Source organism: Primulina tabacum, chromosome 12, assembly GCF_025594145.1.
Source record: "Primulina tabacum isolate GXHZ01 chromosome 12, ASM2559414v2, whole genome shotgun sequence".
NCBI classification, from domain to species: domain Eukaryota; kingdom Viridiplantae; phylum Streptophyta; class Magnoliopsida; order Lamiales; family Gesneriaceae; genus Primulina; species Primulina tabacum.
This window is the reverse complement of record NC_134561.1, coordinates 36575371-36602854: the sequence shown is the minus strand read 5'-3', so window position 1 is coordinate 36602854 and position 27484 is coordinate 36575371. Positions and strand designations below refer to the sequence as shown.

General features: G+C 37.2%; 1 protein-coding gene across 6 annotated transcripts; it reads left to right on the top strand.

The window, feature by feature from the left end:
• The first annotated feature begins 1150 nt into the window (after positions 1-1150).
• Positions 1151-27166, top strand: LOC142520108 (uncharacterized). 6 transcript variants are annotated; one of them, XM_075623081.1, is made up of 25 exons: positions 1151-1379; positions 1672-1977; positions 2124-2282; positions 3795-3863; positions 4015-4137; positions 4231-4380; positions 4535-4666; positions 4762-4841; positions 19896-20014; positions 20115-20182; positions 20541-20642; positions 20755-20828; positions 21183-21290; positions 21389-21464; positions 21791-21927; positions 22016-22175; positions 22269-22448; positions 22721-22837; positions 23483-23638; positions 24203-24370; positions 24468-24580; positions 24723-24846; positions 26399-26494; positions 26569-26631; positions 26708-27166. In XM_075623081.1, exons 1-25 carry the CDS (start codon positions 1224-1226, stop codon positions 26765-26767), a joined length of 3096 nt encoding a protein of 1031 aa, XP_075479196.1. In that variant the 5' UTR covers positions 1151-1223; the 3' UTR covers positions 26768-27166. The 6 variants fall into 6 exon arrangements, with proteins under 6 accessions (XP_075479196.1, XP_075479200.1, XP_075479197.1 ...); XM_075623085.1 differs by having other exon boundaries at positions 19905-19999; positions 26708-27165; XM_075623082.1 differs by having other exon boundaries at positions 19905-20014; positions 26708-27165.
• The last annotated feature ends 318 nt before the right edge of the window (positions 27167-27484 follow it).

The following is a 27484-nucleotide window of genomic DNA, read 5'->3' as shown; positions in this document are numbered from 1 at the left end:
ATATATAAAATAGTTTTTCTATTTATTATCATTAAATTATCAAGTTCTAATTTTAATGAATTGATAGAGATGCATGGTTGAGTTTACAATGGAAGTCTCCCTCAGATTTTTGGGCTGCTAGCCAGCTTTCAAGCCTAGTTGGTTGGAATGTTGACATATCCTGCAAACGGGCCCACCAATTTAATCAATTGTCTCCTTGGGCTGATGGGCCCGTTGACTCTAGCCCAACCAAATTTAAGCTTCCACTAGGGATTTTTTTTTTTGGAATTTGAGTAGGAGAAATTGAACCATATTACCAAAAATCAAAAGATTGGGACCAAACTCAAGAGGTTTTGGTTCGATTCACCGACAGTCGAGTTGTCGCTATGAGTGTAATTTTGCGATCGGTAATATTCTATTTAAACAATCAATTAAAAAGTACTACTTTTTATGAAAAAAATATTTTTTATTGTAAATACGAGAAGAGTTGATCCGATTCACGAAAAAATATATGTGAAAAGACCTACTCATTATTACGATTGTAAACCATATTTGGTTTTTCTAGTGAAACATAAATGAAATAAAAGATTAGAGAGAATATTTTGGAATAAGAATTTGATTTGTGAAATTTCTTGAATAACGTAATTCACGTAATACAAAAACCGAGTGTATTTAAAATTATTATCAAATCGACATAAATTGAAAATCATTTCGATTAAATTTAGTCAACCAATATATATTTTAAATCAATAAATTTAAAATCGTTTCGATTAAATTTAGTCAACCAATATATATATTTTAAATCAATTGACTTGATTTAACTAACATAAAAACATTTGTAAGACGGTCTCGCGAGTCGATTTTGTAAAAATAATATCTTATTTGGGTCATCTATAAAAAAATTACTTATTATTGTAAATATGAGCATAATTGACCCATCTTACGTAAGACTTATTAACTCATTTGAGAGAATTAAATAAGTATCCAACTGGGAAACGTAATATGTGAATATATTATGTATTAATATTAAGAAATTATTCAGTTTATCATCACTTTCATTATTATTTTTTATTTCATCAATATTATTAGATTTTTTTTAAATTTAAATAATAAATAATATTTATCAAAATATAAAAACTTTTTATATTTTGATACATGTAAATATATAAGCACGTGAGATTCTCCAACGAACTCTTCCCCGCCAAATCGTAGGGTTTTGGTTTTTGACAATTTGCAGAAAAGAAATGGAGAATGGGAGGGAAATTGAAGTCCGTAGCTTAACCGGTGAATCTGTTCGGGTGCGAATTGATCCGAACAAGACCGTCCAAGATCTCAAGCTCCTCCTCAAGCAATGCTTCTCCCCAGCTACTTCATCCAGCAATTTCCATCTTTTCCTCAAGGCAATTTCGAAATCCCCCTTCCTTCTTATAATGGGGTGTACTTTTATGCAATGCTGATGTTAAATACTTGATTTGTTCCAAGAAATGTTAGATCTTGGTATACCAATGATTGTGCTTTGGAAAGATTGAAAATTTAACTGAATTTGAATTTAGCGCTTCATTTGTCTTTCCGTGTGACAAGACTGACTGGGTTGTCTTTGTGTTCAGTTTATTTATGGGTTTTGTTCAGTATTTTTACGTTATATTGTGTAAAATCTCTGAGTCTCTCTCTCTCTTTTTTCGGGCAGTGTAGGGTGAGAAATTGAAATTGCACAGTCAGATTAGTAGCTACTCGATTGGGGATGAGGAATTTTTAGTTGTAACTCCTTTCTTGAAGAAGGATAGGCTGCAGGGAGCTGATGCAAGACTTTCAGAAAACCTGAATGCCAGCGAGAGCTTGGAAAATGAATCAGCTGATTCAGCTTGGGTTGAATTGATGGAAGACTTGTCGTCTCTGCGTGATGCTTCCAATCTTGACACTCCTCCTGGAGAAGAGATGGAATCTGTTCACTTTGTGAATGTTGATGCTCAGGGTCTGAGGATTTCTTCCAGGCCTGGGGTAAGGTCACCTCCTATTTCTTTTTCTTGGTGACCTGGATCTGAGGAGAAAAAATTATATTTGCTCAATTTTGAAGTCGTGCTTGTCTTCTTATAAAAAAAAAAAACCATTCTGAAGTTTCTTAATGCTCAACTGATTTACTGCAGTTTTCAAATGGAAAGATGAAGGTCAAGTGCGGTTCATTAGAAGATCATATTATTGCTATGAAGAAAGTAGATACCGTGGCAACTGAAACTGAAATAAAACGAGGGAGGAGAAGATGCGCCGATGCATCATGCTCTCGTTCATATGAAGTAAAGTGTCATGTAAGACCCTTGTTATTATTCACGTTCTCCTTCACTAGTGCTCCACTCGCCAGAGTACGTTAGCATCTGACAATTTAAGGATATTTATATTTAAATAGTAGAATAAGCTAGCATCTCATTGTTCGAATTTTTCATCTTTCTGTTTTGAAATGGAATTCATCTTTTGTATTGATTTGTTGTGCACCTTATTGTGCATGATATATTATTTGTCGACCTAGTTAATATTTTGCCAAGTATAACTTTCGATTCGTGTCCTCCAAAAATTGAGTATCTATCCAAGTAAATTTCAGCTTTATGTCTATAAGGTTTGATGTTATAAGTCACTTAAATCATTTAATGGATCCCACATGGCTATTTAATATATCCTTTTGTTTTGTTAAAAACATCTATCCATTTATTCGTGATTTCCTTTTATCATTGTGAATTCTTGAATACTCAGTTCATCAGTGCTTCAGTAACATTATATTCGTTTGAGATATTGGTCCAACTTAAATCTCCGTGACCCACTTGCAATGGTTAAATAACTTTTTCAACTAATTATTTGTATCGAAGAAAATTTCTTACCGTTCCCTTCTTTGTAAAACAAAAACATGTTCCTATGACATCAAAATAACAAGGTCTTCACTGCCTACACGCTGTTGCGGAGAGAGGAACATCAATTGATGTTTCAAGAGCTACAGGCAAAGAAAGAATTGTGAGGAGTTCATTTCAGTAAATATTAAAGTAGTTTGGTTGCAGGCCACTGATGTGGTGACAGCGGCGGCAGTAGTAAAGGTTTTTTGATAGTGCGGTTCGGGATGGGCCTTGGAAGATGAGTAGCAAACAGAAATTTTAGTGGGGAACTTTGTTCTTATGATGATGATAATCTAATTTTGAACTTCAGAATAAGCTGAAAGGGTGAGAAATACTCCCGCTAACAGAAATAGATATATTCACCATAAATTCGGGTCCATATCTATGCTTTAGTATTTAGTCAGATTGATATTCAATCTTTTTGATGATTTCTAAGCTTCCAGTTCAATTTGTGTCGTAAGCTTATCTACATGATTCAACGGCAAAGATGATAATTTATGAAGTTGATGATCACCTAAGACAGGAGAGAATTTTCTATAATCCTCAGTTAGTTCATTTAAGTTAATCACCACCCAGCTTCCTCTAGTATCATCGTCAACTTGAATATTACAGGAAATTTACATGAGGTTTCTCTGCCAATTTTTGTGTGCATGTTCCACTTCATGGCTCTTCAAATATACCCTGTGCATTATGTGTTGGAGTGTGATCTGATAGGGTTGTGTTTATATTTCATGGTTATCAATCTTACCGGAACAGTGCCTTATGATTATTGTTGGAAGAATATGAAAGCCCATTGTTTAGTTGCCTAAATGATTGCTATCTATGCAATTTAACTATAATTCAGGGGTGGTCCACTTAATCATCAAGCTGTTACGATTTGATAGTCAAATCACCCCCATCCCAACAGATACTATGACTTCTATGCTCCTGAAATGACAGGACACAAGTTCATTGCTGGCTGAGGAAATGGTGGGGCATCTAAAGAGCAGCATAGGATATCAAGGACAGGTTATTATTTTGTCAAATCCCTTTTCCTATCATGATAATAAAGCCCCTCCATGATTTGGATACGACAAACAAATGGATTTATGATAGCACCTTTTTAGTGTTCATGCGGAAGCTCACATCTGTACTATGTGCTGATTGCTACATGGTACAGGTCGTTCATATTGAAGAGATTAAAGCCCGGAATGCCAAGTATGTTGAAATTCCACGTCAGCTCTCTGAAAGTGTTAAATCTGCACTCAACCGTGTGGGAATTACAAAATTGTATAGCCACCAGGTGACTATTTATGAAAATTTTAATTTCACCCCTTCAAATTCCGGGTTTTCTTTTCCTTTTTCTGTGTGTGCCTAATTTCTTCAAATTTTACAGGCAGAATCAATTCAAGCTTCCCTTGCTGGAAAAAATGTAATTGTGGCAACCATGACATCTAGTGGGAAATCCCTTTGTTACAATGTTCCAGTTTTGGAAGTATTATCCTGCAATACATCAGCTTGTGCTTTGTATCTCTTTCCTACAAAGGTTTACTTCGTATGGTCTCCATTCACGATTTACTGGTTCTATCACGAGTATGTGATTTGGATTTGGCTGAATATGATCAATACAGGGGAACGAAACTTGCATTCCTTGTGGTTTTATGCTTCAGGATCTTTAATTGATTCAAACTCGCCTGCAGGCATTAGCACAAGATCAGCTAAGAGCTTTGTCGTCTATGGCTCACGAGCTTGGTGATAGCCTCAATATTGGTATATATGATGGAGACACTTCTCGGGAAGATAGATTGTGGCTAAGAGACAGCGCCCGACTGGTATGCTACCTGGTTTGTTTGTCTCAGATAGGATAGAACGAGTTCTTGTGGATATTTATCTCATTTTATTTTAATTTCCTTTAGTTAATGTGCAGTTGATTACAAATCCAGATATGTTACATGTCTCAATCCTACCATACCATGGGCAGTTTAGCCGAATATTGTCACATCTTAGGTATTGATTTTTGTTGCGTATTTTCTTGATTGCTCGCAAGTGCACGACATCAAGCTATAGTAAAAATGAAGTTTTGAGTACGAGTGTCGATCCCACGAGGAGTGTAAACTAAAATTATATCAATACTTGTAATTATAATAGTTTCAACTTTATTTAGAAAAATCAAAAGATATTTGGTTTGCTTAATCGAATTAATTGAAAACAAAGAATTAATCTAATCACCGAGTTGAGAAATAACAATGAGAGAAAGTATCTAGATAAATGATTTCATCAAGTTTCCACGATAATTATTTCCAGTTAAATTTATATTCATGAATTCTAATTATTTAATGACCAAGAACACTTAATTATTTTATTCCCCCTTTCCCAAGTGACGAATAAAATGTATCAATCAAACTTCGATGCAATTATTCCTAATAAAATCTAAGGGGGGTGTATTGGTTATAGACTTTTAATGACTTTTATGGAGTTTAAAAGTCTAGAGGTATTCAAACTAGATTTTTATATACTCCGTAAAAGTTTAGTGGTATTCAATGTAAACTTTTGTAGAATTTTAAAAAGTCATGTGGTATTCAAACTTGACTTTTAAAAACTCGACAAAAGTCTATAGGTATTCAAAATGTCAATAGACTTTTAATGACTCTATGGAATTCTATTAAGTACAAGAATTATAGCCTAAGGTACAACAATAAAATGTCAACAAAAGTCTTTGATTCAACCTAAAGATTTGGATGTACATTTAATTGAGAAATCTCCCAAATTCAATACAAACTTTCATTCTTTTCTCATCTATTTATTTTTCCTTTTATTTGTATTTTTAAAAACATAATTAAAATTTAATTTTTTATTAATTATTATATAACATTTTATTTTTAATTATTTTCTTTAATTTTAGTTAATCTATATATTAAATTATTGTATAAGCAAATTCATACCGATAATATACCAAAATTTTCGGTATACCGAACCAAAAAAACCTTATTTTTGTATATTTTTCCGGTATTTTAAAAAAATTTATTATTTATTGTTTTAAAATATTATATATTTTAAAATTTTTGTATATTTTTCCGGTATTTCGGTATATATCAAAATTTTCAAATTGGATATCGTTACCGTACCGAAAAATTCGGTATTGTTACCGTACCGTATCGAAATCTTCGGTATACTTAAAATTCGGTAAATTCAATATTTTTTAGTTATGGTAATCTCGGTATACCGAAAATTCGGTATTTTTTCCCACTCCTAACAGGGCTTGTATTGACATGTGCTATATTACACAATTTTCTTTGAAAGAAGTGTCAATTTGATGAATTTCAAATTGAACTAGATAATGATGCTGAATTGTCTTTATCCGCACAAGCTTATGAAGGTGACGACTTTGATCAGTTATTTAATACTCAAAAACAACGAGCAAATGCTAATGTATGGAGGGATATCATAGCCAATGGAATGTAGAACGATGTTGATCAAATTGTCAGTAATGATTAGATTTTTTTTTATAAAAGACTACTCATTATTTTGAGTGTTCTTTTAATAAAATTTTATTATGAACTTATAAAAATATTATTCATTAATATGTTGAATTGACATAAAGAATTGAAATTTTGATTTCAATAAATTGGATAGTTCATTTGTCGTTTTTCACAAATTAAATTGATTTAACTTTTAAGTAAGTAAAATTCATTTACATTCATAAATAAAAAAAATAATTTAAAATTGAAGAGGTTATCTATGTCCAATAATTATTTTAAAAAAATTAATAAAAAATAAATCACAATTATAAACTACAAAATTCACATAATTCTATGAAAAAGTTTACAAAAGTCTACAAAAATCTTGAAAAAAATCTATAAGAGTCTATAAAATTTGTTTTACCATTCTATGAGATTCCATAAAAGTCAATAAAAATCTATCAACTCCATAAAAGTCCATCATTTAAAAAAAGTCATTAAAAATATTTGAAAGTATAGAATGAATACACCCCATAAATTTAATTGATAAATGCAACCAATGTTCTTACCTAAGCCTCGCTAAAGTTATACGCCTTCCGAACGATATAAACATTCAACGATGTGTCTCTAATGATCTATAATCCTAGTCACTCTCCCGAGTTGTAGAATTAATCAGACAATACACAATTTATGGCCAGTAAATTGCAGTAGAAATAAACACAAAGAAACACAATTAAATACAAAATGGAATTCAATCATATAAAATAACTACGTCAAATTATCGTATCCACAAAGCTACATCATTCTCTAGACTGCAGAATTAGTTCATCACGAAATCCAAGCGAAAACAAGACATGTTCAACATTTTAGACATCGCAACACAATAAAATATGGAAAGCTAAAGAAGAGATGACAAATCAGAAGTGGCGTCTTCGTCCCTAGATTCGTTGTTCTTCGTCTTCGTGATCTCTATTCGTGCTTCTTTCCGTTTTGTGCGTGTGCTCTGCGGCTCTCGTGTGTCAATTTCTCTCACGGCGGCTGACTCTCGTGTTGTGACCTAGGACGCGCAATTTATAGTTTTCTGGATGCTCGTCGCGCGCGGTCGCGCATGAGCTTCTGCTTGATGGTTCGTGTCTGCGCACTTCTTGGTCGATGTCTTGCATGTATGCGCGCGCGGCTGCGCGTGAAGTGGCGCGGTCTCGCGCGAGCTTCTGTCTGATGGCGTTCTCGCGGCTGTGCACTTCTTGGTGCGTTTTTGCGTACCGCTCTGTTTTCTTGGTCCATTTGGCTCCGTTTCCACTTTTTCTCCATTCCTGAAATGACAACAAAAACAAAACTATAAACGCATAATTCCGTTCGAAACTAAGATAATTCAATATGGATTCTTATATAAATTAAGTGCAAATCTTGCACTTATCAAACCCCCCAAACCTGAACTTTTGCTAGTCCCGAGCAAAATAAAATGAAAGCAAATACTCAAGGAAAGAAATAACGCTAACGACTATAGTCATGGATATGCAAAAAGTGATATTGACCTCCGACTTGCCTAATTTCATGTAATTCACGATTTCCCAAGAATCACGTGCGTGTGTGATATGTCAATGTTTATTTACCCAATCAAATGCTCAAATAGAGTTGTCATACCCATTCTACTTACAAATTCAAGAAATCCTCAGCTCAGTTCAACTCACATTTCATTAAAATACAAATTCACATTCACAGATCACCTAAGACTTTATCGGTGATTAATTGGTTCAATAAATATTCAACACAAGTATACCAAAAATGAAATCACATAATGAGATGCTTGCATGCACATGATTAAAGTTTATACTCGTTAACCATGTTTCTCAGGCATCCATAAGCTTGATTTGAACAATTTTTCTCCACTAGTATATTGGATAAATGTGACAAGGTTAATAGGCCTTGTAAGCTTGTAACGTTAGGCTATGACTTTTGACTACAATAGAAAGTATGAAAATCAAAATTTGAGAGAAATAATCGAATTTTCATCATCTTCACTTTCATTTTATTCACCATCCCTTTATTGTTTTCTTTCCAATCATATCCTCCATTTCCCATATTTTCTTTCTTTTTCATCACTTTTGATTCATTCTTTTCATCGTTTTTCTTCTTCTTCTCCTTGCCAACTCCTTTATACACATTTAATTTTTTTTGAAGGAGTATTGGAATCATTACAACACCAATGAACTTATTTATCTCAAAATTCAGGTAGGATAATAAGTGTATAAGTTTCATTAGGTAGTTGTTGTTGGATGTAGAATAGATACAAGTGGAGGCTAATTGTATGTCATAGACACACACCACTTGATTTTTTTTAAATAGGCTCAAAATGGGACACTAGGGATATTTCATGTTGATTTGGTAGGCTCAAAGGCTCAAAAGGTTCTAAAGATTGCCTAAATCATTCATTTGTCACATATTATCCGTATTTCGCCTCGAAAAGTGTTCAAGCAAGTTCTAGATTTTCGTCAATCCATAAGTTAACTCATACAACCCAATCACATGCATTTTTCAATAAAAAAGATTTATGAGATAGATGTACAAAGAAAAATCAAGCATCTCAACTACTCGAGGCTCAATGGGCTAACGAACGATAATAACAATGAAACAGACCCAAAGACATTGAGAAAGATTACCTAGGTCATTTTTGTGTTTGCAAATATGCCAAGCAAGAATTATTAAAAATCAGATCTCCATCGCTTATTTAGCATCACAGGCATGCAACTTGTCTCTAAGCATCAATAGTATCAACAAACATGACCGTGCAAAGATATTTGTGATTCCCAAGTTATCATGAATACGTATATGCATTACAACCACGATTTCATTTTCATCATCGGCCACACAATGACGTATCCATGACTCTTTCTAACAAAACTAGCAAGTTTTTTTTTACTACTGCGAAATACGAAAATTCTAGCTACTGTGCAGAAAATAACTAAACTAACAATGAATTAACCACTAAACTAAAAATGAATTAACAACTCAAACAATCAATACGCAAAGCAAATGACCCCCCAAACTTACAATATGCATTGTCCTCAATGTATAATTTAAACGATAAATGTGACAACACATACATCACGCACGAGTGTCAGAACTCATTGCTCAAGTTTTCGTCCGCAGCATCTTCATCACCCTCGTCCATGGGCTGCGGCGGTGGTAGATCTGGTGGTGGGTACTGTGGTGGCCAGTCTGGTGCACATTTGTTAATAGCGCTTGTAGCGCTCGCTATCGCGTGTAGCGAGGCGTAGCGACGCCCGGTCGCTACAGGGGGCTATGCGCAAGCCACTTTCAAATAGCGAGCGCTATCGTCGGTATCGGCGCTATTTCTGTATGGCTATAGCGAGTAAATAGCGCGCTATGTTGAAGAAAAGCTTGGACAGTTTTTCCACCCAAATTTCGGCCCATTTTCCACCCAATTTTCGGCCCAATTTTTCCACCCAATTTGCAGCCCAATTTTCGGCCCATTCAGCACACCCTACCAAGCAGAAACAGCGCGTATCTTCTTCCCTTCTCCACTTCTACAAGCATCAACAACACGCTCAAGAAATCTTCCCTTGCACCGCCGACCGCCGACCGCCGGACTTCAGGCCACCGCTTGCATCCCCCCACTTCGGTAATAATCTGCTCTTTTCTTTTCTTTTCTTTTTTCCTTTTTTTCTGGTTTTTGATTTTTTTTGGGCATTTGATTACTGCCATTTGTTTATTGCCATTTGGACATTCGGTAATATGTTACTGCTCTTATAAGTTACTGCCATTTGATTTTTTTGAACATTTGATTACTGTCCAAAATTGACATTAATATGTTTCTGCCATTTGATTTTTTTGGACATTGATTACTGCCATTTGATTTTTTTGGACATTTGGACATTTGATTATTGCCATTTGCTTATTGGATTTCCTCAATGTATAATCAATTTTTTTCTTAATTTCAGAGTTTATAAGATGGAAAACCTACAAGAAGAATTGAGAAAAAAAGATATTGGATGGAACTATGGGAGGATGGTTAATCCAGACAAGATTTCTGATGGAATATTATGCAATTTTTGCCAAAAAGTTACAAAAGGTGGGATAACAAGGCTCAAACAACATCTTGCGGGAGGATTTAAAAATACAAAACTTTGTCCAAAAGCCCCGGCATGTGTTAAACAAGAAATGAAAGATCACTTTGAAGAAAAGTTGGCCCAAAAAACTGTCATGGATTCCATGCCTCACTTTGATAATGTTTTTGATATAGAAGAGCAAGGAGATGATATTGATCCACACGGGGATCCATCTTCTCATGGAAAGCGGTCGGCATCTATTTCTTCCTCGGGCAACTCGTCAATGTTAATGCCCAAAAAACCACGGTCGTTGGGTCCTATAAATGCTTTCTTTAAGCTAGACGCAAAGAATCAAGGTGGTAAAGCACCCCAATTTAAAGAAGTTCAGAAAAAGTTGAGGTCTGATGCAGTTCAAAAATTTGCAAGGTGGATGTATGATGCAGGGATCGCATTCAATGCGGTCAAATATGACAGCTTGAAGCCAATGATCGGAGCTATTGGACAATATGGTCCTGGGATGAAACCACCTAGTTACCATGAGGTGAGAGAACCACTTTTAAAGGAGGAGATCAACCATACAAAGCTGATTTTGAAACAAAATGAAGAGGAGATGGCGAAGAATGGTTGTACTTTGATGGCTGATGGGTGGAGAGATAGAAAGGGGAGATCACTTATCAATTTCTTGGTGAATACCCCAAAAGGCAGCATGTTTATTGAATCAGTTGATGCATCTAGCTACTCTCACACGGGTGAGAAGATGTTTGAGTTGCTTGACAAGTTTGTGCAAAAAGTTGGGGTGAATAATATTGTTCAAGTGGTCACCGACAGTGCATCAAATAATGTTTATGCGGGTTAGAAAATCTAATATACTAAGTTACAACGTCTTTGAACTTTCGTTGATTAGTTTCATTTTCATTAACTATCATTTTATTCTCTTGTTCTTTACAGGAAAGAAGTTGATGGATAAATATCCAAACTTGTATTGGGCCCCGTGTGCAGCACATTGTTTGGATTTGATGTTTGAGGACATATTCAAAATGCCAGATTTGAAGAGGGCACTTGAGCGGGCAATTAATGTTAACGGATATATTTACAACCGAACTATGGTGTTGAACATGATGAGAGAGTTCATCGGCCAAAGAGACCTTATCAGGCCAGCTAAAACTCCTTTTGCCACCGCTTTCTTGACTATGAGAAGCTTTCAGCAGCATAAGCAACATTTGAGAAAGATGTTTACTTCAGAAAATTGGAGTAAAAGCAAATTTGCGAAGGAACAGACTGGTAAGCAAGCACAGAAAATTATTTTGATGCCTTCATTTTGGAATTCTATCATTTATGCTATGAAAGTTGGTGGCCCATTATTGGAGGTACTTCGGTTGGTGGATGGGGAGAAGAAGCCTGCCATGGGTTATATATACGAGGCAATGGATAGGGCTAAGGAGAAAATAGCAAAAGCCTTTGGTAATAACGAAGATAGGTACAAGGAGGTTTTTGAGATAATCGACAATAGGTGGCAGTTGCAACTCCATCAAGATTTGCATGCGGCGGGTTATTTCTTGAACCCTCAGTTCTTTTACTCAAATTCTGATATAGAACAAGATGAGGAAGTAGTTACGGGGTTGTACAATGCAATCAGTAGATTGACTTTTGATGGTGAGACGGATAGGAAAATACATACAGAGTTGTTAAAATACAAACAAGCCGAAGGTCTTTTTGGGAAGGAAGTTGCAATCCAAATGAGAAAGGTTGTATCACTAGGTATGAAAATCAAGTTTTTCCTTATTTTTTTGAAATAAATTCAATGAGAAATATTAATATAACTATTGTTATTAACTAGCTGCATGGTGGAACTCATATGGAGCTTCGACATCAAAGTTGCAAAAACTTGCCCAAAAGATACTCAGTCTCACTTGTAGCTCCTCTGGTTGCGAGCGCAATTGGAGTGTGTTTGAACATGTAAGTTTTTATAATATTACAATTTTTATTTTCTATTACTGTGAAGTTTTAAGAATTTGTTCTCGTGCCACGTGCCTTGATAAACATATATAAATAAATGCAGCTCCATTCCAAGAAAAAGAATAGATTGGAGCAAAAACGACTGAATGATTTGGTGTTCATCAAATACAACAGAGCTCTGAGGCGTAGATACGATAGTCGTGATACCATCGATCCTATCATATTGACTGAAGTGGATGATGGCAATGAATGGTTGCTAGGGAGACTGGAGGATGAAGAGCCTGACTTTGTTCATGATGGTGATTATTTGACTTGGCAAGATGTTGCAGATGTTGTTGGAGTAGATGAAGAAAAGGCCAATAGAAACATCTACCACACATAATTTTATAGATGATGATGAATTTGAATTTGATGAAGAAAGTGAAGAAGAGAATGACGCCGAACGTTATGCAATTTCAAATGAAGAAGATGGTCTCGATCTTGATGAAGATTAAGAAGATGAAGATGGATTTTAAATTTTGTTTTTCTAGTTTTAGAATTGAGGTTTTATATGCTTTGAACTTATATATTTGTTATTTAAGAATGAAAGATTGAATTGATGTTAGCATATGCTATATATTATATATTTATATGTTTGTGGCGCTTTACTTTCAAATAGCCCTCGTTACGCGCTTCGCTATGCGCTATAGCCACGGGCAACCTCTGCGCTACGGGGCGCTACGCGCGATTGACAACTATGGTCTGGTGGTAGAGGAAAGGGAGCATCCTCGGGTCCAATAGGTGGAAAGCGCTGGGCGAGCATCGATGTGAAGTCCATCATATAAGACATGAAAGTATGAGTAGTGTGTCGGTGTTCGGCCAACTCTTGGCGCTGAGCCCGCATATCATGTTCCATTCGGAACATCCTGTCTCGCAAACTGACTCGAGGGATAGATGGTGGTGGCGGCTCTTGGCGTTCTCTGGCCCTCTGGTTGTAAGCTGCCCGAGCAGCTTGTCGTTCTAACTCTCGTCCTCCGCGCAAGCGGTCTGCAGCATATACCGTGATTGGGCCCTTGTCTTTCAAAACTTGTTCATCCGCGCCCATTGGTACACCAGCATGAAGACATAAAGCAGTGATAGTGTGTGGACAAGGGAGGCTGACGGTCATGAGTCCCGTACCAGCACGCATAATGAAACTATTAATTATCTTCCCAAGATCCACTGTCTTCCCAGTCATGATGGCGTAAATCAATGCCACTTTGTCTTTGGTGATTTCTGTCTGATGAGAAGATGGCATGATTCGTGATAGGATGAATGAGGCCCAACATCGTGGGTCATGAAGTAATTCAGATTTTTTTAGAGTGACTGGGGAGCCTTGATTCAAACGCCACTCTGCACCCTCGATACACAATTCCCTGATAATAGCATCATAATCTACAGTGCCAATAATAAAAGCAGTATACTCGTCGTTTTCAAAACTCTGCAGATTATAGATAGCATTAATGGTTGCCGAATCAAAAGAGACCAGTTTTCCTCGCACCAAAACTCTATAGACCTCATGTTTAATTCTCAAATTGGCATAAAATTCACGGACTACAGAAATAACTGCGTTTGGCGGTGACTGGGCTATATCCAACCACCCATTTTGCTCAACTTTCTCAATTATGTCACGGTCAGGGTTGGTCAGATCTAGCCCTCTTTCTTTGATAATAGACCTAGACAAGGTGGCCTCATAAATTCTGAAGGCTTCCTCGTTCCAAAATTTATTGGCATCATAGGAACGAGAAGAGGAAGCCACGTTTTTCGATCTCTTTCTAGGTGGCATGATGTTCCAACAATATCCACACTTACAATCAACAATTATAGAACAATATTGGTGGCCAAAATATCTTGATTGCTAGAAGTTAACTCAAATAGTAACAAAGAAGAAGATTCTGAAACCTCGAGTGTAGAAAAAATAATGGCAGATGACCGGCGGCGGCGTTGGAGGTTGGTGGTGTGGAGATGTTGAGTGGTGGTTGAGTGTAGATGATGATTGTTTTTGGAGTTGAAAGGTTGTGGAAGTTTTGTGTGGATTTTTTTTGGAAGAGAAGAGATAAGAGGCGGTGGATTTGTGAGAAGGAGGCGTGCAGATTTAAAATATATAGTGTCCTGGTACGCTGCGCGCGCGGTTGCGCGTGATGTGGCGCGGCCGCGCGCGCGTCTCTGGCGTGTTGCAATGATTGAGAGCGCGCGGTGGCGCGAGTTGTGGCACGGTGGCGCGCGAGCCTCTGACTTTCGGTTCTGATCAGGGCGCGCTTATGCGCGTGATCTTGCACGGCCGCGCGGGCCTCTCTGTTTCGATGCTCACTGAGTCTGAGCGCGCTGCTGCGCGTGATGTGGCGCGGTGGCGCGCTTGAGTCTGCAAAAAAACACTTAAATTAATACTTGACTAGAGAAAATTAAAATTAACAACTAAGGAATTAAATCAAATAAAAAACAAAACAAATGCAAAAAATAAACGTGGGTTGCCTCCCACAAAGCGCTTGGTTTAACGTCATCAGCCCGACTGTCACTACTCCTGTTCATGGTGGGTCGTATGATTTCTTGGATGCCTTTATTGCCACCATTTGACCTTCAACTTCCATGGTCAACTTTCCTCGTTTCACGTCAATGATGGCTCCAACAGTAGCCAATAATGGTCGTCCTAGATTGACGTGAACGTTCTGACTATTCTCAATATCAAGTACAACGAACTCTGCTAGAATCTTCAATTTATCGATTCGAAGTTTAACATCTTCCACTATACCCAATGGTGTCCTGATCGATTTATCTGTCATCTGTAAGCTTAGTCCTGTGGGCTTCATCTTGCTTAATCCAAGTTTCTCGTAGAGAGAACTTGGTATTATATTCACGCTCGCTCCTGAGTCACAGATAGCTTTCTCCACCAATTTACCCCATATTTCACATGGTACAACAAATTCCCCGGGGTCTTGCAGCTTCTGAGGAAGATTTCCTTGCCTCCCCTTATCATCTCCTCCGGTAAATGCCACCTCTACCTGCTCTGCAGACTGAATGTTAGAGTGTAGGTTCTTGAGATTTTCAAGACCTTTCTTCTTTTGAAACTCAGCCTTCAGTTGTAAAAATCTTTGGGGATAGGGAAGTAAAGAAATATCAATGCATTGATCAAAATCATAACTCTTACCTTTCTTACCTCGATTCCCTTTGCTTGGAGTCGGCTTATCCTCCCAGCTGGGTTTATGATCAACTTTTTTCTCTTCTGCTTCCATCATTCCAATCTCCTCTTGCTGTATAAAAACGGCATTCACTTCTCAGATTTGGTTTTGCAGTCTTTTGTACTGTGCCTGACGGTTGAGACGTGAGTTGCTTCGTTATCTGCCCCACTTGCGATTCAAGGATTTTCAAGGAAGCACCAATATTCGCCATGTGTGTCTCAAGGTTGTCCAGTCTAGACTCAGTTCTAGACATCCTCTTACCAGATTCAACAACAAATGTTCCAACCAAGTCTTCAAATGATGGCTTCCCTTCCCCATTTGATGTATTAAACCCCGGTGGAGGATTCAATACATTCTTATTATTTGCGTAAGAGAAATTTTCATGGTTTCTCAAACCAGGATGGTAAGCGTTAGGGGGAGGGTTACCTCGATATCCTCCCTAGCCTCCAAAATTCTTCTTGTTGATATATTGCACTTCTTCATGAATTTGCGATTCTTCAACAACAAACGATGGTCCCTCAGTGTTTGATGTACTCACTTTATTCATAATTGCGATCTGTGTAGTCAATGCTGATACTTGCGCAGTGAGTGATGTGATAGGATCCACAACATAAACTCCAGCTGTCCTCGGTACTCCTGACCTCTCAGACGGCCATTAGTAGCTATTAATAGTCATCTGCTCAAGCAAGTCATAGGCTTGAGCAGGAGACTTGGCAAAGATCGTGCCACCCGCCGCTGCATCTACTGTTGTCCGTGTCTGATCATTCAACCCGTTATAGAAAAGCTCAATTTGTACCCAGTCTTCAAAACCATGATTCGGGCACCTCCGCAACTACTCCTTGTACCTTTCCCACGCCTCATAGAGCTGCTCAAAGTCAGTCTGCCTGAACGTACTAATCTCAATCTTCAACTGGGCAAAGGGAAAATATTTAGAAAGGAACTTTGTTGCCAACTCTTGCCACGTCGTGATGCTTCCCAATGGAAGTGATTGGAGCCATCCTCTTGCTTGATCCCTAAGAGAAAACGGAAACAAACGTAGTCTAATAATATCATCATGAACATTATTAATTTTTACCGTATCCGTGATCTCCAGGAAAGTTCTCAAATGAACGTGAGGATCAGCAGTGGCGGTTCCCGCAAATTGGTTCTGTTGAACCATATTTATCAGTGCAGGCTTCAACTCGAAATTGTTGGCATTTATGGTCCCCCGAGCAATGCAAGAATAATGTGCGTTGATCACTGGTTTCTTTTGATTCGGCAACCATTAATGCTATCTATAATCTGCAGAGTTTTGAAAACGACGAGTATACTGCTTTTATTATTGGCACTGTAGATTATGATGCTATTATCAGGGAATTGTGTATCGAGGGTGCAGAGTGGCGTTTGAATCAAGGCTCCCCAGTCACTCTAAAAAAATCTGAATTACTTCATGACCCACGATGTTGGGCCTCATTCATCCTATCACGAATCATGCCATCTTCTCATCAGATAGAAATCATCAAAAACAAAGTGGCATTGATTTACGCCATCAATACTGGGAAGACAGTGGATCTTGGGAAGATAATTAATAGTTTCATTATGCGTGCTGGTACGGGACTCATGACCGTCAGCCTCCCTTGTCCACACACTATCACTGCTTTATGTCTTCATGCTGGTGTACCAATGGGCGCGGATGAACAAGTTTTGAAAGACAAGGGCCCAATCACGGTATATGCTGCAGACCGCTTGTGCGGAGGACGAGAGTTAGAACGACAAGCTGCTCGGGCAGCTTACAACCAGAGGGCCAGAGAACGCCAAGAGCCTCCACCACCATCAATCCTCGAGTCAGGTTGCGAGACAGGGTGTTCCGAATAGAACATGATATGCGGGCTCAGCGCCAAGAGTTGGCCGAACACCGACACACTACTCATACTTTCATTCTTATATGATGGACTTCACATCGGTGCTCGCCCAGTGCTTTCCACCTATTGGACCCGAGGATGCGCTCTTTCCACCACCACCAGACTGGCCACCACAGTACCCACCACCAGATCTACCACCGCCGCAGCCCATGGACGAGGGTGATGAAGATGCTGCGGACGAAAACTTGAGCAATGAGTTCTGACACTCGTGCGTGAGGTATGTGTTGTCACATTTATCGTTTAAATTATACATTGAGGACAATGCATACTGTAAGTTTGGGGGGTCATTTGCTTTGCGTATTGATTGTTTGAGTTGTTATCATTCACCCATGCCTGATTGGTCATTAATTGATCAGCAAAAATCGGTTCATTCTCTTGGCGGATTTCAAAAACTGGTTGCATTAGAAGCTCAATCTGTTCATCGATGAAACACAAAGAGTTGACCATCTTCTCCCACTGGGCCATGATTTCATCTAAATGTGCACTACGTTCTTCTTGTTGCTCAAATGGTTGGTTTACAAAATCGGGGCAAAATTGTGGAGGATATTGGTGACTCCAACCCTGCAGTGAAGGATCACAATGTCAGTGGTAGTCGAAATCTGTCATAGTGCCATATCATCTAACAAGTGCATCGCACTGTTGTATTCTCTATTAAATAAGTGACTATCAGTTGCCAAAGCTCCATAATTTACCCAACTTCTTGTTGCCTCATCCAAACCAAAATAGAAAATTTGAATAAGAGTGTAGTTTGACAAATCATGAAACTGAAAGTTGTTTGCCAGATCATTGAATCTCCCCCAAACAGCGTAGAATGGTTCTGAGTATCGTTGCGCAAAATTCGTGAACACTCCCCGATGATCCATCTTGAAGTACATCGCAATAAAACAAATAAATTAGGAAAAAAACATATGATTTTTTTTATCTTTTTTTTTTGGCAAAAAATGTCTAGTCTCAATAAAGCAATTTATTCCAATATTAAATAAATTAGTCCCCGGCAACGGCGCCAAAAACTTGTTGCGTATTTTCTTGATTGCTCGCAAGCGCACGACGTCAAGTTATCGTAAAAATGAAGTTTTGAGTACGAGTGGCGATCCCACGAGGAGTGTAAACTAAAATTATATCAATACTTGTAATTATGTCTCAACTTTATTTAGAAAAATCAAAAGAGATTTGGTTTGCTTAATCGAATTAATTGAAAACAAAGAATTAATCTAATCACCGAGTTGAGAAATAACAATGAGAGAAAGTATATAGAGAAATGATTTTACCAAGTTTCCACGATAATTATTCCCAGTTAAATTTATATTCATGAATTCCAATTATTTAATGACCAAGAACACTTAATTATTTTATTCCCCCTTTCCCAAGTGACGAATAAAATGTATCCATCAAACTTCGATTCAATTATTACTAATAAAATCTAAGTTTAATTGATAAATGCAAACAATGTTCTTACCTAAGCCTCGCTAAAGTTATACGCCTTCCGAACGATATAAACATTCAACGATGTGTCTCTAATGATCTATAATCCTAGTCCCTTTCCCGAGTTGTATAATTAATCAGACAATACACAATTTATGGCCAGTAAATTGCAGTAGAAATAAACACAAAGAAACACAATTAAATACAAAATGGAATTCAATCATATAAAATAACTACGTCAAATTATCGTATCCACAAAGCTACATCATTCTCTAGACTGCAGAATTAGTTCATCACGAAATCCAAGCGAAAACAAGACATGTTCAACATGTTAGACATCGCAACACAATAAAATATGGAAAGCTAAAGAAGAGATGACAAATCAGAAGTGGCGTCTCCGTCCCTAGATTCGTTGTTCTTCGTCTTCGTGATCTCTATTCGTGCTTCTTTCCGTTTTGTGTGTGTGCTCTGCGGCTCTCGTGTGTCAATTTCTCTCACGGCGGCTGACTCTCGTGTTGTGACCTAGGACGCGCAATTTATAGTTTTCTGGACGCTCGGCTCGCGCGGTTGCGCGTGAAGTCGCGCGGTCGCGCGCGAGTTTCTGCTTGATGGCTCGTGTCTGCGCACTTCTTGGTCGATGTCTTTCATGTATGCGCGCGCGGCTGCGCGTGAAGTGGCGCGGCTGCGCGCGAGCTTCTGTCCGATGGCGTTCTCGCGGCTGTGCACTTCTTGGTGCGTTTTTGCGCACCGCTCTGTTTTCTTGGTCCACTTGGCTCCGTTTCCTCTTTTTCTCCATTCCTGAAATGACAACAAAAACAAAACCAAAAACGCATAATTCCGTTCGAAATTAACATAATTCAATATGGATTCTTATATAAATTAAGTGCAAATCTTGCACTTATCAATTTTTCTGTTTGTTCTACCTTTATGACTTTTTGAGTGATCTCGCGTGTTTATTCTTCAATTAATCCAGTGATTTTCCTTCCTCTCATGTTTTACTTTTCATCTATGTAATACCAATTATTTCAATATTCGGTGTAGAAACTATTAAATGGTTTAGTGATGGCAGGTTTGTTGTTATTGATGAAGCTCATGCTTATAAGGGGACTTTCGGTTCTCACGCTGCTCTGATATTTAGAAGGCTTCGTCGAATATGTTCTCATGGTTGGCTCCATGCTTGTAATTAAGGCTGGCCACTCGTTTCTTTTCATTCTTCTTATGTATTTCTTGAAAACAATGAATCTCACATTCAAACAATCAAACCTAACTTCATCTACAGTGTATGGCAGCGATCCTTCTTTCATTTTCAGCACTGCCACTTCTGCTAACCCCAGAGAGCATGCTATGGTAATTTTTATCGCTGATTTGAGCTCCTATATTGCATACAATGTTTAAAAGCTCATCAATGAGAGGTTTGATTCTTCACCTGATCATAGACTTGGACAGCCACTGTAGTGAACCGATGGTGGCACTTCTCCAAAATCCTACAAGTGCACTCATATTATGCGTGTTAGTGTAATGGCGTTTTTATTGTGCGTTAACAAACAACCATTCTGTGCTAAACCTTATAGTTGATTCAATGCAAATTACTACAGTCAACTCATCTCCAACCCCTTTAAACAGTGGAAGCACAATCAGACCAAATTCATGACCTCTTTGCTGTACTTGCCTTCTTTATTTTAGTCATCTTCCAATGAAATTACAGGAACTAGCAAATCTTCCAACAGTTGAGTTGATTGAGAACGATGGCAGCCCTTCCGCTTTGAAGCTTTTTATGCTCTGGAATCCACCCTTGTACCTGAAAACAGTGAGTTCTTGTTTAGTGGGTTGCCGAAATTCCATTTAATATATAGTTAAGTGAAATTTTGGTAATAGCTTCCTCCAAAATTTTTACTAGACTTCAAAATTTTATTTTATAGGTTTGGAAGAGAACAAAGACCAGCTTGGAAGCTAAAAAATCTGTCGACAAAAATGTGGTCACTGGACGCTCAAGGTTTGCATATTTTATCTTCACAGTCCTGGCAAATGTTGACTTTTTGTTTTAATATTGTCTTCATAATGCCCTTGTCTTAACGATAACTGAGAATGATTTGAGACTGTTGTAGTTTATTCTCAATTTAGCATCACCCTGATTATCATTAGCAAAGAGGTTTCATATCAGTGTTGGTCATATACAATTGAAAGCATGAGAACCCTGTGATGGACTTAGATTAGCAGTTTATTTAGGAACATACTGGACTTAAATTAGCAGTTCATTTAGGACATAAATTAACGATTTCAATTTTGTTTTCCATCATTTGTGAGAAAAATTGATGATGTCCTCATAACTGTGATCCTTATCTTGCAGTCCTATTTTAGAGGTTGCTTACCTCTTTGCTGAAATGATCCAGCATGGTCTACGATGTATTGCATTTTGCAAAACGAGGAAACTCTGTGAACTTGTTCTTTGCTACACGTGTGTATAATATTTCATCTTTTAGACTATCTGTGAGCTTTTCGTGCTATGTCATTTTGATGGACGTAATGACTCTTCATATCTTTTGTCTTTGTAAGGCGTGAAATTCTTCATCAATCAGCACCTCATCTGGTTAGCAAAATATCTGCTTACCGTGCTGGCTATATTGCTGAGGTCAGTCACTTGTTTTTCTTAAACTATTAAAGATATTTAAATTGTATGTTTATGCCTCTACTTTTGGCTTTTCAATTTGTTACACTTGTACTTCAGCATTTGCGGTTCTTTTATGTTAGTACATGTACATGCGTGATAAAATGCTATTTTATCTGATTTTTTCTTTTTTACCTGTGGATATACACCCCCAACAATCATTTGAGTGATCCCTCCAGCTTATCATTTTTTTCTTTATTCTTTTTGGAAGGTGGGGGGTGGACAAAAAATACTATTTTTAGTGGTAGGCGGTATCTGCCGCCATCACATTTCGCTATATTGTGTAACAGGACAGGAGAAGAATTGAGAGTGACTTCTTCAATGGTAATTTATGTGGAATTGCTGCTACAAATGCCCTTGAGTTAGGTATTGATGTAGGTCACATTGACATCACCTTGCATCTTGGGTTTCCTGGTAGTATATCAAGGTAAATCTTTATTTCATCTCTGTTTTATGGTTTTCATGTCCGTTTTAGTCTATTAGTCAAATTTATTTTTATTTGTATCTGAATTTAGTCTGTGGCAACAAGCTGGGAGGTCTGGAAGAAGAGAAAAACTATCACTCGCTATATACGTTGCATTTGAAGGGCCTTTAGATCAGTACTTTATGAAGTTTCCGCATAAACTCTTCAGGGGTCCAATCGAGTGTTGCCATGTCGATGCTAAAAATGAGCAGGTTTGTTATAATATATCATATAAATTCTATGTTGTCATGTAGAGCTAGTTTTTTTGGGTAATGGTTGAATATTGCAAGTGCTTGTCTTCCTAGGTGCTTCAGCAGCACTTATCATGCGCTGCTCTTGAACACCCATTGAGTTTGCTTCACGATGAGAAGTATTTTGGTCCTGGCATAGAGAGTGCCGTTATGAATCTAAAAAACAAGGGATTGTTGAGCACTGACCTGTCACGTAATTCCGCTGCCAGGATGTGGACTTACATTGGGCATGAGGTAATTGTTTTGGTAAACGTATCCTAGATTTAGTCTTCTTTCTAGTAAAAATTGGTTCAACTGTGCTAGATTAATGTCTAACCTAAGACTTCAACAGTTTGTTAGTATTTGATGTTTCATAGCCATTTTGTAATAGATACTTTTACATGTTGCAACCCCCCACTCCGAGACTTGGATTCTTAACTTGATGTTTGGATAATTCAACCTTGTCTTTCTATCTCTTAGTAACTCTGTATTTAAAAATCTCAGTTGATATCTAATCATCTCGACAGAAATCTCCTTCAGCTGTTGTTAACGTCAGGGCCATAGAAACTGTGCGGTATAAAGTCACCGACAAGATGAAAAACGAAGTCCTTGAAGAAATTGAGGAAAGCAGAGCTTTCTTTCAGGTTAGAAAATTTTGGAAATTATTATGACATTTTATCTTAATGATTTGAAGTAGGAATCTATTGATGTTTTTAGTCAACTTAGTCATCTGAGAAATATCTTGCGTTGGCTATTTCTTGGTCTGGTAAATTATTGTTCGTTGGTTTTGCTATGCCTAAAACTTATTAAAAACGCGATGATTTGTTTGACTCCATATGATGCCACAATTTTGTTAATGAATATTCTCATTATTCTCAAAATACATGTATATACACCAAAAATCAATCACCACCTTCACTTTCATTAAAAGGAAAAGATGATTTATTTGATGATAAAAAGACTGATAGACTAATTATCACAAGAAAACGCCTGTTTCAATCCTCATAATGTACTTGCTAAGCAGCTGGATCAAACTAGTAGCACCTGTACATTAGAGTCTTTGTGGCCTTGTGGATGTAATATTTATGATTTTTTAAATAAGGGTTTACCGAAATGCTTTGACCTCACTTTTTGGCTTGACTGCTGTATTTACCAAATTATTTACCGTCTTTCAGCAATCTTTTTACTCTTCTTTTTCTGTACCTTAAAAAGTGATTTGAACTTTGAAGATACTATCTAATTTGTGTTGGTTGTTGCCATTGTGATCTGATGTCTTGACTGATATGCAGGTTTATGAAGGTGCTGTCTACATGAATCAAGGGAAAACTTATCTTGTAAATCATTTGGATTTATCGAGTAAAATTGCTTGGTGCCAAGAAGCCGAATTGAACTATTATACAAAAACGCGTGATTACACAGATGTTCACGTAATTGGAAGTCATATTGTATGTCTAAAGTTTGCCTTCCCATTTTCTTTTGTCGGTTTTTTTTGTGTTTGTGTGTGCCCGGGGGGAGGGGGGTTGCGGTTGCTTTTTGTTTTTTCTTTTCATCTTTAGTTTTGCCGCCATGGCGTGGAATGATTGCAAATTGCTATTGAGAACTACCTTGTAGAACAAATGCATCTTCTGGTTTATAAAATATAATCTGTCTCCCTCTGATAATTTTAACTCACGAGCTCAAATTTGAGTAGTTTCCTGTTCAAGCTTGAGTTCTCACAAGTCAGTGTTCATTGATATTTTTCATCGTTGTTTAACTAACTATTAACCTATTTGGGGAGTGCTTAAGAAGAAAAAATATCGCTGCTTCTCATTTTTGTTCGGGAATATAACCTTTAGTTGCAGTAAACCAGTTTTTTTCCATCTTTGTATTCTTATCCATTGTTTTTTAAGATTCAGTTATCCACTTCAGTTTTCAATACCCACATCTGAATTGCTTTTTAATTGCAGAATACTTAGCATATCTGTTACGGCCATGTATTATAACCCATTGCATGCCTGCCAAATTTATAGGCTTATCCAGCGAGGATCACTACTAATCATTCTGTGAGGACAACTGCTCAAACACATATTTGCAAAGTAACAACCACTTGGTTTGGGTTTCGCCGCTTGTGGAAAAGAAGCAATCAAGTTTTTGATACTGTGGAACTGTCCCTTCCAAATTTTTCCTATGAATCACAGGTACATGGTTCTATAGATTGACTATTTTGATACTTTGCAAATGCAATTTTCATGTTTTGACTCTTCAATTTTTTCTTCCAACTTCTTTTGGTTGTAGGCTGCTTGGATTCGAGTTCCACAATCATTGAAGACAGCTGTTGAGACTTTGCATTACTCATTTCGTGGGGGCTTACATGCTGCTGGGCATGCTATTCTTAATGCCGTTCCTCTGTGAGTTCTCTCCATTTGCAGAATGAAACATGTGTTCCTGTAACCTTTTCAGAGCATGTCTTTTGAATCTGGTATTATGGTGTTCTTGTTCATCATCTCCATAATCCCGTGTTTAACTTCCTCGTCATAACATGGTTTGTAGATTTATCATATGCAACCTGTCTGATTTAGCTTCGGAATGTGCAAACCCACATGATGCTCGCTATGTTCCAGAAAGAATTCTGCTTTACGATCCTCATCCTGGAGGGACAGGCATTTCAGCGCAGGTATAAATAATTTTTTCCTCTTATTTCCTTCTCTTTTTCATGTTTTATAACAAGTTATAGAAGGTGCCTTTCACATAAATTGGGGATGAGTATATTCGACGTTTGCAAGTCAACCAACTGCTTCCGATAAATTTAACACCATCGAGATGGTTAATATTGTTAATTTATCCTACAATTTGGATGAGAACTATGTGATAAGACTTTAGTTTACATGTATGGTGCAATTTTGTTGCAGTACACAAATACTCGGTTCTAGAGACGAAGTGCAATCAGTGGGCTATATTCCCCTTTGCACCATAATACCCATTCATCAATTTTGTATTAAAATTTATTCAAACAAACTTTGAACTCATGTCAGATACCAAACATAAATGCACGTCTCCGGAACTACTTGCCATTCTTATGGACCCAAGCCTCATACAGAGGCAATTAAACATGGGCCTCTACACCGTAGGTAGGGAATGCCATCAGATTTTAAAAATTCCATCCGTATTTGATGGACTGAAACTGTCATCAGACAAGGCAAAACACGCGCCAAGGAGTTAGGTTTCTAATCCTTCTTGCAGAATAAGTTAGGAACTCTCTGGCACCAGGGGCAATTATGGTCATGCATATTGCAGGAGGGTTAATGGTTATGGTAACAATTGTCAGCACTTGAGTCAATTATGATACGATCATCTGCAATAAGATTATGTTTCTGTTACCCTTGCCCTGTGAACGAAATAACAGCGTCAAATGTGCTCAGAATTGCTTTTAGATAATATGAAATGATACGAACATAAGCTATAAAGTGTGGAGAACGGAGTTACTGCTACTGTATATTAAAAAAATGACAATTTTATAAATTTCTGGATTTCCATTTCATTTCAATTCAATTCCATTCAAGCCTACATTCGTTAATGGACAGGAGAAGAATGGTGGGAAATTTACGCGAGTACCTTTTTTTTGTTTTCCCTGTACTTTACCTTACTAGATGTGGAGAACCTCTGTTTGAACAGGTAATATTTAAGTGTGACTTACCTGTCTCTTAGAATTAGCCTCTCATAGCATGTGCTATTAGCCACTGTTTAATGTCTGGAATGAATTGGCTTAGTTCCGTGAATCAGCCTTTGTAATGAGGTAAAACTGCAGGGATCATGGAGTTGTGTCCTCAAATTGTTCAGTTCTATCAAAATGGAAGCAAATGCCTTAAGAAGCATTATGCTTTCCAATCTGTACTCCTAAGTTTGATGTCTATAACTATACTAATTAACAAAATTCTCTGAGAAATTTGCTACAAATTCTGAAATTCAACCATTACTTTGGAATGAGGATGGACACATAAATGGAGAGGCATTGGTTGATTTAACATGAGATTCCATGCCATCTAACTAACCTGTTTGTTCATTTTTTATTTCAACTATTAAATTTTTTTGTTCTGCAAGTACGAAGAGACATATCATATTTTTCCTTGGAACTGTCGTCAATATATGTTTTTTGTTCCTTAGCTTTGAGACATCCATAAAGCCATAATTACATGTTCTTATTAACAAAACTATTTAAATTTCTCCAGGTTCAGCCTCTTTTCAATGAGCTGCTAACTGCTGCTTTAGAACTCCTTACTTCATGCCGTTGCTCAGGAGATACCGGTTGCCCAAATTGTGTACAAGTCAGTCCTATATCCTTTTGAATCATTTTAATCATTCTTGTTGGGGCTTAATCTCTTGATTTTGACTTTTCCAGAACACCGCATGTCGCGAATATAACGAGGTTCTACACAAGGATGCTGCCATAATGATCATCAAGGTTTGACATAAGAACTTTGAATATAAAATTATAGTGGTTATCTAGATGTTATTGAAATTCCATCGCTTTCACTCAGGGCGTTCTAGCTGAGGAGCAATCCCACTTCGAACAGAATGCCGAGTTTCCCAAAGCATGATTGAAGCATTTTGAAGTTTACTCGTCTTCTTAGCTTAGGAAAGATTTGATTATGAATTAGAGGAAGCATGATTAATCTTTGTACATAAAGGGTTCATTAGACTTACAAGTCATACTGTCAATTCTTAGATCACACATATGTATAACGTTATTTTAAGTTGGGTGAGGTTTTTTTTTCCGTTACTGTAGTGTCTAAAATTTGAGACATCGTTTTGAACTTGAGATCTTGGTGTCAGATTTTCGTGGAGTCAAAACTTGGATGTCATAAACCACGAGAGCTTAATCATTGACTAAACTAGGAAAATAGTTTTGCAAGTTGCCAAAGATGGTGTGAGAATATTTTAATGTTGTCTTGCGTTTTCTGATGCGTAGCCTGAAGGGAAGTGATTTGGAGGGTATTTACCATCTTGCCACTTAATACTCAATTTCAACATGCATCGATCAATAGTTATATTACTTTTCGTTTCCTACTATTCTGTTTTTTCTTTTAATAAAAAAACTATGTTGGATAATCTGATATTTTAATATATATATAATTCCTTTAATATAATCAACTTTTCTAGTCATATAATATGAATATCCACTTAAATTTCTATAAATTGATAATGTTAGATTGATTTATACGAGAAGCATTAAGTTGGGTAAAGAACATACATATTTCGCACTTAATTATCAGGACCCAAATAAGATATTCGTTCCACAAAATAAGACTTATGAA

Excerpts from the sequence above, each read along its gene's own strand:
- LOC142520108 (XM_075623081.1), top strand. The coding sequence starts at position 1,224 with ATGGAGAATGGGAGGGAAATTGAAGTCCGTAGCTTAACCGGTGAATCT. Across the intron at positions 22,449-22,720 it reads GGACTTACATTGGGCATGAG|AAATCTCCTTCAGCTGTTGT; the intron begins GTAATTGTTTTG and ends TCATCTCGACAG. Across the intron at positions 26,495-26,568 it reads GTTGCCCAAATTGTGTACAA|AACACCGCATGTCGCGAATA; the intron begins GTCAGTCCTATA and ends TGACTTTTCCAG.